Source organism: Alosa sapidissima, chromosome 15, assembly GCF_018492685.1.
Source record: "Alosa sapidissima isolate fAloSap1 chromosome 15, fAloSap1.pri, whole genome shotgun sequence".
NCBI classification, from domain to species: Eukaryota; Metazoa; Chordata; class Actinopteri; order Clupeiformes; family Clupeidae; genus Alosa; species Alosa sapidissima.
In genome coordinates, this window is record NC_055971.1 from 18934249 (window position 1) to 18945089 (window position 10841).

At 44.9% G+C, this 10841-nt stretch overlaps 2 protein-coding genes across 2 annotated transcripts in view; one reads left to right on the forward strand and one right to left on the reverse strand.

Annotated features, from left to right (window-relative positions):
* Positions 1–119: 119 nt before the first annotated feature.
* On the reverse strand, positions 120–3243 carry LOC121684583 (leucine-rich repeat transmembrane neuronal protein 3). The gene is made up of 5 exons (XM_042064642.1): positions 2530–3243; positions 2121–2290; positions 1525–1810; positions 1224–1327; positions 120–797 (listed from the first exon to the last, which is right to left on the reverse strand). Exons 1-5 carry the CDS (start codon positions 3071–3073, stop codon positions 120–122), a joined length of 1782 nt encoding a protein of 593 aa, XP_041920576.1. The 5' UTR covers positions 3074–3243.
* A 1972-nt stretch (positions 3244–5215) lies between these two features.
* The window catches only part of sik3 (SIK family kinase 3), a 38234-nt gene continuing 32608 nt past the window's right edge, over positions 5216–10841 (forward strand). Inside the window, exon 1 of the mRNA XM_042063904.1 lies at positions 5216–5572. Within this exon, the coding sequence (XP_041919838.1) occupies positions 5288–5572 (285 nt within the window). The 5' untranslated portion in view covers positions 5216–5287. The remainder of the gene's footprint in view (positions 5573–10841) is intronic.

Below are 10841 nucleotides of genomic sequence, written 5' to 3' on the forward strand. Positions count from 1 at the left end.
TTCAGTGTCGTAGTGAAGATATAAGGAGCATAATATAACAGATGATGTCGTTACAACACAGTTAACGCTCCCACCGGAACTGCATGAACGTACGGAAAAAACCCTTTCGTGCACCTAGTCTATTGAATGTGCTGCCTGTCACTAATGGATCCCTCCTCCTCACTTGAGTGGGCAAGTTCGGACTCCTGGTCTGACTGCACCTGTGGGCCTGTGTTTGTGCTGAGGGCTGGTGTCTCCACAGAGCTCATGATGGCGTTTAGGCGGATCAGGGACCTTGTCCTTTGCTTTGGCTGGGGCACTCTGTCAATGTCCTCCCCCTCTGGGTCTCTGATGTGACTGTAATGTTCGCCATCTTCGTTATAGTTGTAGAGCTTGATCACTCTGCTCCGTCTCGCTGTCGGCCTTGGTGCCACTGGGGCCTTCGGCTGGAGATCAGTCTCTGTAGGTTCCTGGTCTGCGTTGGCTGGAATTACACTGTTGGAGCCAGTCTCTGGGTCCCCCTGTTGGAGATCAGTCTCGGGAGGTTCCTGTTGGAGATCAGTCTCTGGAGGTTCTGGTTGGAGATCAGTCTCTGTAGGTTCCTGGTCTGCGTTGGCTGGAATTACACTGTTGGAGCCAGTCTCTGGGTCCCCCTGTTGGAGATCAGTCTCGGGAGGTTCCTGTTGGAGATCAGTCTCAGGAGTTTCCTGGTCTACGCTAACTGGAATTGCACTGTTGGAGTCAACTACGTTGTCACAGCCCTTCGGGGGTGTGCTGTCCTCTGGCTGCTCCCGCTTTGAACGGAAGCTCCGCGGAGCCTTGGCAGGGGGAGAGGGTGTTGTGATAGGGGCATCACCATCCCCAAAGCTGGTGAATCCAGAGGGGCTTGTTTCCATGGAGATTTGGTCAGTGTTGTCCCCTGAGGTTCTGCGTCTCTCGCCTCTTTTAAGACGTAAACGTGACTTTGTTTTCTGCAGGCAAGTAATGACATGGGACCTGCTAAATGCACCAAGGGCAAACCCTCCAAGAAAGGTCACCAACACAGATGACGTCACAGCAGCTACAAAGTGACTGTGAGAAACTGTGTCTTGTGAATCAACCTTCAGTTCTCTGGGCAGCCTTGATTTAGGCATGGGATTCTGACAGGTACCCAGTGCTAGAACTCTGTATGGGAACAGGACTCTCTCATGACTGTCCTCTTTGAAACAGTAATAAAGGCCACTGTGGCGGCAGCTAATGTTCACTATAGTCAGACTTCCATTGCAGTGGCATTTCATGTCACTGTAGCTGTGGCAGGAGTTTCTGCTCGTCAGCCATCCAACAGGAGTCTTCCAATACTTAATCATTCCTGTGTGATAAAGTAGGGGGTGTATAGTTGTTCATTAGAATATATGTTCTCAGATTCATAGAGTGCAAAACCTATCATTATGAGCTCCTGCCATCAAGATTATTTTTGCTGTACCCAAGTACAGGATAGGCAAAAGACTCAAGATAACACTGTGAAGGTATTTGACAAGGCCCTCTAGTGGTCGACTTGTATCTTACCTCCATGATACTTGTCCCTGCACGGAATCATCAGAGATTGCCCTGGAGCCCCAGTAAGTGTGACCGTTTTATGGACCCTCAGAGGTGCTTTTTCCCTCCGCAGGGTTCCGATGCCCTGACACAGCACGGTGTCAGTCAGCCATGCAGGACCCTCACCCGCCTGCCCAGATCCACAGCCGCACCTCAGAGGGTTGCCATGGAGATGCAGGTTGACTCCCCGCTCCCAGAAAAACGTAACCATGGTGTCATGGAGCTCCTCCAGACGGTTAGAACTTAAATCAACAGTCTGTTAGGGAACAGGATATAGTTTGTGTTATGTATTGTTCATGCTTCTGTGTAGTCTCAGAATCTGTGATCTTACTGGATGTCAATCTTGTGGTGGTAAAGATACAGACATATTCTAGTATTAACTGGAGTCATTAATTGCTTGTGTCTGCCACTGACAACAAGTCAAATGTTTTTTTTCACTTGTGCAACCCCTATTATTACATTTTGTATTTTTCATTTTGTATTTTTTCAAACATTATCTTTAGTCAATTCATTAGTCAAAGATCAATTCCCCATTACTTAATCTGCCAATGTTCAATTTTCATTACCCTCAGATTTTCATGGTTTTGAAATGTTCCAGCCGCCAAAATGGATATCTCATTGTCCTCCAGTTGCAGTGTCTTTAGGTCTGTGCAACGATTGAGATCTCCAGTCAGCAGCTGAGAAAGCTGATTTGTTCCCAGTGACAACGTGTTTAACCCAGATAGTAAGTTAACAGCTGAAATTATAATACAATTGAATTTTTATTTAAATATAGTAGAGAGATAAAAATATACATTTTGTGTAAATCATTACTTCAACTCACACTTGTCAAAGTACAAAACATCAATCATGTAGGCCTACTCAACACCAGGGTTTAAGTTGGAAGTGCAATCACATATATTCCCTGTTAATCAACATGGTGTCATAGAAAGCTGTAATAAAATAACATTAATACCAAATCAAGTCATGTCTTACCATCTGGAACAGTACGAAGGTTGTTGTTCTGAAGCCATAAGACCTTCAAGTTTGCCAGGTCATTAAATGCCATTTTATGGATCCAGTGTAGCTGGTTATGTCTCAAATCAAGCACTTTGAGGTCCCTTAGCCCCTGAAACATCTCCTCAGTCACAACAGCAAGTGTGTTACTACTGAGATTCAGCTCCTTCAATCCAAGCAGGCTGGACAAAGCCCCACCATCAATCTTTCCAAGGGAATTGTGACTAAGGATGAGCTGGGTGACACGACATAAGTCGTGTGTGAAGTCAAACCACTTGATTTCAGTGATGTTATTATAACTCAGATCCAGGGCTTTCATCTGAGAGGGCAGACCAGAGGGCACAGACCCAAGTCTCAGTCCTGAGCAGTTTACTCGCAGCCTGTGGTTGGTTGTGTTCTCACCAGGTCTTTGTGGAAAGTTCCATTCACAGAGGGGGAATGGACTGGCCAGTGCAATTTGGTCACTCATCCACCAAGGCCCAGAGAGTAACATGAACTTCAACACTTTAAAGGTTATCTCCATTATATCCTAAGAAACAAAACTGTATTGTGACTGAAAATGAATAGCCAAATCCCATTATATTCATTAATGGACAAAATGATACTAAACATAGGTTAGAGGGGGAATGGACTGGCCAGTGCAATTTGGTCACTCATCCACCAAGGCCCAGAGAGTAACATGAACTTCAACACTTTAAAGGGACACCAGGCAAGCCTGATGCTTTTTCTCTACGAAACTCCCCCTCGCTCGGTCTGAAGCTCTTTTCCTTTTCTTTGCATCTTCTTTGCAGTCATGTAACCATATACCGACTTAAAAAGATGATTAATTAACACAAAAACGTTGCCTGGCGTCCCTTTAAAGGTTATCTCCATTATATCCTAAGAAACAAAACTGTATTGTGACTGAAAATGAATAGCCAAATCCCATTATATTCATTAATGGACAAAATGATACTAAACATAGGTTTAATGTGGATTAGAGTGAATGATCAATATCGGTAAGCACGCCCTTTTCAGTTATACTTGTACAATTCCAATATGGACATTTCATTGAAATGATTGAAATGCTGTATTTACCTACCAGTGGTTTATATTCAATCTTTTCCCCTCACAAACTGAAGTGGATATCATGTAGGTGGAACACAGCAAATGCCTGCATCTCATCCACTGCCGTTTACCCCTTTGTTATAGTGTAAAGTACAGTGTGCACATGACTAGGGGTATGACAGTTCTCATGTGTCTGTTAATGCTCTTCTCAGAGTTTAAAGATTAACCCCCCAGGAAACAAACAGCCAGAAATCTCACACTACAGTTCTGATGATGCATATCTGTCATCCAATAAGAGTTTTTTTTTTTTTCTGAAAGGAGCACATAAAATATATTTATTTTATTTCTTGAGGGTTCCCGAACATTTCATCATGAATAATCTTTTCCTATGAGGAAAAGTAAATCAATTAATACATTATGTGTGACTTAAAACATTCCAGCTTTAGTTGTTTGTTTCAGCATTTACAGAAGCCTGTCTTTTTTGAAGACATATTTCTGTTCAGTTGTTTAATGTACCACAGGTGGCGGTGGTGATAGCTGGATGTAGTCTTGAACACCACGACGAAGCAGCGATATAGGTTAGTCATTTAATGAGCAGTAGATGTCGCTGTTTATTTGTTTTGCACATTCAACATGCATAACGCCATTTATGTGTCCAAATGTTCCTCGATTTGTGGGGCTGGGGGAAGATGAGAATGCTGAAATATTCCACACCGATTGTACCGATTGTTTATAACCTTTTGTATTGAGCCAGTTATTTAGGAACAAAAACATAGTTTTTAGTTTTTTTGTAGGCTAGGCATTTGGTCTCACACAACTGTTATCAGTAGAAAATAGCTGTAGCCTAAATGACAGGTCACACAGGTCATAACGGAATAGCCATTAGCCACAAGTCACAAGTCTGGGTAGGCCTAATGTACCATTGCTTGCAAAGCCTGCTTGTTTTATATTTGCTGAATACCGTAGCCTATCCAAACATAGGCTACATTAATTTGTCTATCTTGGCAGATAGCATACGGCAAAGTCTGCAGTCTACTGTTAAGCAGTTGACTAAATCATTCTGACTCAGGTTGGAAGCCTAAAGAACACATTAACTTTTGTAGAAGATTAAATAGCCAACTTTATTATCTCTGTTGGAATTATGATTTCAGTTGCAGATTACTTGTTTGTCAGACTGCTGACTGCAGGCGCTATCACTGTCCTGAACATTTCCTTTCTGTTTTGCAGCGTGTGCGTGAGAGGCGCGTGCACGCCGCTCACATTCCTGCCAGCAGGGCGCGTTCCCTAGGGTGAGGGGCAAGAGAGGAGGCAGCAGGGACACTTTTGTTGTCATGGCAATGCACAGTGTTTTTTCCTCCACTGATACAGACACTGCACACAGGTTTTCCACATTTGTTATACACAAATGTATATATATATACATGTTTTAAGAACATGTGAGAAAGGACAGTTAATGATAAAAATGTCTTCAATTATTTTAATGATGTGACGATGAGATGATCGGTCGCCAAGGCGACAACAATATGCGTTTTCGATGGGATGAAGTCATTGTTACGCTGATAGTTGCTATAGTTACATCCTAGGGAGGGCGCTGCGGAGGGTTGGTCTACGTAATATGACGCATGGCGGGGGCGTGCCCGCGGTGCGCGCTGCGCAAGGCTGCTTGTTGTTCCCGCAGAGAGGCAAGAAGATGGCGGCCGTGTCAAGCGGAGGTGCTGCTGGGTCCGCTGCGGCCGGGATTACGCACCCTAGCCGACCGGCCGCAGGTATTAACGCCCAGAACCGAGCACAGCCATCACCCGGGGTCAACCACCCCAGTAGACCCTCCCCGGCAACGGGGTGCATCACCAACCCTGGCCACCCTGGCAGCAGGCCCCCCCCAGCCCGAGTGGGCTACTACGAAATCGAGCGGACCATCGGCAAGGGGAATTTCGCTGTCGTTAAACTAGCAACACATGTCATCACAAAAGCTAAGGTAAGACAACATATAAAGCGTTAAAAAGGACAATCATATCCAAGTTGTCATCGCTGTGTAGGCATCCACGTCTGATTGTCGGGCCGAGCTGGTGTCTCTTCTTAGGCTGAAGATCGGGCCTTCGGGCTCTATAGAGCGGTTATGGCTAACCCTCTTGGTCGCTTTGCGTAGTGCGGGGGTGTATACGCGGAATACGAAATTACAGAAAATAGTATGCTGACTAACACTAAACCTTATGGTTTTAAACCCTGTTTTAACGTTACAAAAATTGTGGAAGATGAGGTGACATGTCTGCGCAAAGGACTGAGAGAAAGATAGCGCCTAGGAGAAGAGAAGAGAGGGTTAGCTAGCATAGACGAGTCCGGTTCCAGCGTCTGTAGAAACGCCACGGCTTGCTCATTTTTTATCTTGGTCCATGGTTATTTCTGAGAGATATTTGTTCAATTTCTGTTTGTTAATCGGTGCTCTATCAATGGCAAGCAAACAATTGCCTTTAACAGATCATGAATAATAAAATGAAAGTGTTTTAGTGATTCGACTTGAGATCCCGCAAGAAGTGGTTTCGTTAATACAGAGGACAGGACGTTTAGCTTGCTAGCTAGCTAGCTGGTTGGTTGTGGTTCTTGGTATCAAAATGACAAACATTGCATATAATTGTCTATACAGTTTGATTTGATCGACTAAGCCAGAACACATTTTCATTTTATAGAGTTAATGCTTGGGTCAGCGTTTCTTTTACCATTTGGCACGGGACTTGTTTTACTGTGTTTATGCGTGCGTGAGTGTGTTTGTGCGTTTAGGGGACTGGGGGTCGTGAGGTGTCGTGTTGTTAGTCTATTTAACGTATCTAACTACAAAGTAAATATGGCATTCTATCCTGTACTCATTTGACTACATAGTCAGTAACCTTTGACAAGGAAAAAATGCTTGTAAGCATCTCCTCCGTATTGACGTCTACACATTTTAGTATGCGTGATTTTTGCATAGTGTGGGCGTCTTGTAGGCAGATGCTCTCTGATGGCAGAGGACTCGTGCACCGTTAAGTAGCTAGAGGTCTCCTCTATCAATATTTTGTTTTCTCCTCTTCTGCAGATACGTTCACACACTCAGACCACATGATAAAAGAACACAGCTGATGCCTTATGACTGTCAGCTTATTTTTCATGACCCAGAAGCAACGTAACACAAGTGTATAAGCCTGTATGCTTCTTACCATAATTGACTGGTGGCTCATTGGAGGTCAGTTGGGAGGACTCTTAGGCCATAAGCCAGTTTAACTAAGCCGGCAGATCTTCTATCTCATAAGACCTTGGAACTCTCAGGTATTGGAAGGCAGACAATTGGATACCTGTATTTAAGGTCTCTTCTAGAATGTGTGTGTGTGTTTTTTTTTTTTTTTGGCGGGGGGGGGGGGGGGTGGTGATTCTGGGGGAATGCTTTGCTCCAATGAAGGGATGCCTGACATGTGACCTATGTATTGATGGTGCTTCCTGGTCAGAGGTGTTTGCGAACAGCACATCAATTAACGCCTTATGTGGAGCATCGGTGGCGGTTATGGCCATGCTAGTGTTATGAAAGCACTTGATTGCGTGGCTGGGAAAGAGGTAGGGACGTGATGTCCTGAGCAAACATCTGCATGGCTCTTCCATCACCTGACACTGCTGTGACGAGAGAGAGAGAGAGTCAGTCCTGCCAGGTGCACAAACGTAAGCCAGGAGCAGACAGCGGAAAGTAAAAGTGAGAAGACAAAGGCACAATCACCGTCATTGCTTATTGAACGGATGGGAGTCTGAAAGCTAGACTTAAAAGATAGCAAAACATTTTTAAACTATTTGTTTGTGAGGGAATATAGGCTACAGCACTACTTTAATTTTATTAAGGTAGTCTGTTGAATTTATTGTTCACTTTAAAAGTTTTGAATAAGCAAACAGGGAAGGACACATAGATATTTGGCTACTTGAGAGGTAATATTAGTATTTTAGCCTTGATAGTTGTGTGTTGAATTTGGTCAGCAATGTTGTCATTTGTCTGCGTTAGTGGACAGTGAACTGTTGATAAATCAATGGGCTACTGTAGAGGTATGATGGGAAGGTGATAGTTTAATTGGAGGTCATTGGCGAAGAGGGCATCAGACTTATTCGCTGCAATGGAAACCCTCCATTACATAATCTTGCCACCATTCCACATGCTCGAATAGCATAGCCAGCTAAGCAATAACTATGCTACACAGACCATGCAAACAACAACAGATTGATATGTGGCGCTCACTGGAAATACACACTGAAATATATTAATATAGATGGATAGATAGCTAGAGATGAAAACTTGGTGTTTTTGTTTTGTTTTGGTGTTTTGCTCATTCACTGATTTAGGCCAAGTGCCTTCGTAGACGGGCCCTTGTCTACGATCCACTGGAGTCTATTGGAGACTGTCACCAACGACCACCCTTCCTCCCGTGCTTTTGAGAGAAGACTGTGATTGATGTCAGGGTCACTGGAAGCACACAGTTTGGAGGATTTCACCAAAACATTATTTAAAGGCCTTAGTGATCCAGTCAACAATTCAGTTGACACATTTTGTGCGGTGGTGTTATTTGCTCAGGGTACAAAAAGCAGTGATGACATGACACCATAATCTTATAACCAAGGTTCAGTTACACACAGATTTCTACTGTAGATACATTTACTGGATAGAACTGGGCAAAGCTTATGCACCAATGCATTGGTACATTTCTATAGTCCTGGTCTAGACTTGCACAAACCAGACATAAGACCATTAAGCTTATTACTCTTAGGGTGTCTTATAACTTTATATTAGTGATATTAGCCCACATACGCGCGCACACACACACACACACACACACACACACACACACACACACACACACACACACACACACACACTCCCACACACAAACTTACAGTAATAATGTTGAGCAATAAGGAGTATGACCTATACCCTGTTGTTTTGCACACAAGCCAACCTCATAGCAGCACTTGTGTGAATAAAAGGCCGATGTTTCCTCATCCATTCAAGCGCATCCAAAGTCCTACCAAGGACGCCTCGTGCAATTGAAGTGTCATTTCATGCTCGTGCTGGCTGAGTGAGGCGATGTAGGCATGGGACTGCTCCTCGTAAATCGCCTCAACAGAGGAAGGCGTTGAGCTCTACTGCTGTTGATACCGATGAGGGGGACCTTGATCGGCACTATTTTTATTTCTTCCCAGACTCAAGTGTTTCTCACATTCTTGTTTCTCTTTGATCTGGAAAACAATAGATAGGCATCAATTCCTCACAAGTTGCCTGAAGGTATTTGTCGCGTTTGTCTTTGCAGGGCTTCACCTGGCTTAAATGCAGCTCTCTCTAAATGCTGCTCCCTGCTTGTTAATGGCAAACAGAGAAGTGGTCCTTTTATGACAGGAGGAAGCTGTCACGTGAGGCCACACTGACTGTAAAAGCCAATGCTTATTTTCTGGGAATTAAACTGGATTGGCTCACCTAGGCTATTTGATAATGCGCACACACACACACACACACACACACACACACACACACACACACACACACACACACACAGAGTGCGAAAGAGAGTCAAGGCATGCACGCATCAACACCTTTCCAGCCGGCATTAGTCATACTTAATCAGTGCCCTATGGTCCTTTTCCACAATCAAGGAGAAGGTGACTGTGTCAGGGGCTGGGGCAGAGGAGAGGAGAGCAGTGGAGAGGAGGGAGGTGCTGTGCTGTGCTGTGCTGTGCTGTTGGTATGGTGTGGTGTGTGTTTAGACGCGTTACTAAACCCCTCGGTGACCTTACCACGCCCTGGTGTATAGCTTGGAACTGGGCCGCGGGGTTGAGTTTAGCTGGCAGTCGGGTGAGGAGAGGCTCACCTTAGGGGTGGCTGAGGATGGGGAGAGCAGGATGTGAGCCGAGAGAGCAGCCAGGGAGCCGGGGAGGCAGTCAGGACGGGGCAAGCACCGGTGAGGGCGCCCGAGTCAAGCCCCGGCTTGTCCTGGGGGTTTACATCATTACTCCTCTCCACATGTGGCATCCTCCCATATTTATCGTCTTCTTCTCTTCTTTTTTCTTTCTTTCTCATTATGTGTGTTTGTATATGTCTAGTGTGTGTTTGTGGGTGGATGTGGGTGTGGATATGTGTGCGTGTGTGTGTGTGTGTGTGTGTATGTGGTGCGTTCTTGCTCCTCTCTTGAACTCTTGATTTGTGTCTGGGAAGAGCAGCCTTGACAAGTGCAGTTAGATAACAGGCAAGAGCTGCGTGTCGTGCCGAGATTTCATTTACTTCTTCAAGTAATTTGGCAAGTTGTAGTCTCAATGCTTGACTTGATTTCATTACCCCTTAGTTACAGTTCTGTGTGTGTGTGTGTGTGTGCGTGTGTGTGTGTGTGTGTGTGTGTGTGTGTGCGCGTGTGTGTGCGTGTGTGCGCGCGCGTGTGTGTCTGCGTGTTTGTGTCCTCATATGGAGAAGATTCCAGTGCCGACCGCTCACCCCATACTTTTCAGTATTTCATTTATTTATTCATTTCTAACATTTTGGCCTGTTGGCCATTTTGGAGCTTGTGCATATATTATAACTTCAGTCATCTGTATTCTAATTCAATTCATTTTTTTCCCAGTGTTAGACAACGGAGTTGCTGGGAAGCACTTGTCGAAAGACATTCCTAATTCTCTAAAGACAAGCAGGCCCACTTCAAAGCAGGACTATAGTTTGTCCTTTTGTCAGGACTGTGGACGTTTGTTTAATGTTTTAAGCGAGAATTCAATTGCGCACACACCTAATCGCACAATGAAGTGCGTTAGATTTTGTTCCAGCACGTTCCGTTCCGGCATGTTTTCTTGTGCTAAGATAAGCATTAGTCTGTCACCCATTACCGGCACTGTAAAATGGTGGCCACATTAATTGTCCTGCACTGATCCTTGTGAGGTCATTTATCTTGTCTGTTTGACGGCGTGTCGTCACACTGCCGTGATTTAATCACACCTTGTTCCCCACCCAACTCATAGCTCATCTGATGCCTGTGATCTTTAGAGACACCGCCACCATCGCCACTACTGCTGCCACAGCAAAAGCTGTTCAAAAGCCCCCCTCAAAAAGCACAAAGACGAGGATGACGAGGAGGGGGGGTGGCCTTGAGCTGTGCGCGCACACTGTTCAGTTCAGTTCACCCACTTCCTCCAGAGGTTCCCATTGTCCCTCGGGTGTCATAACGTCTGTCTGAATCACACCAAGATACACACACACACACACACAC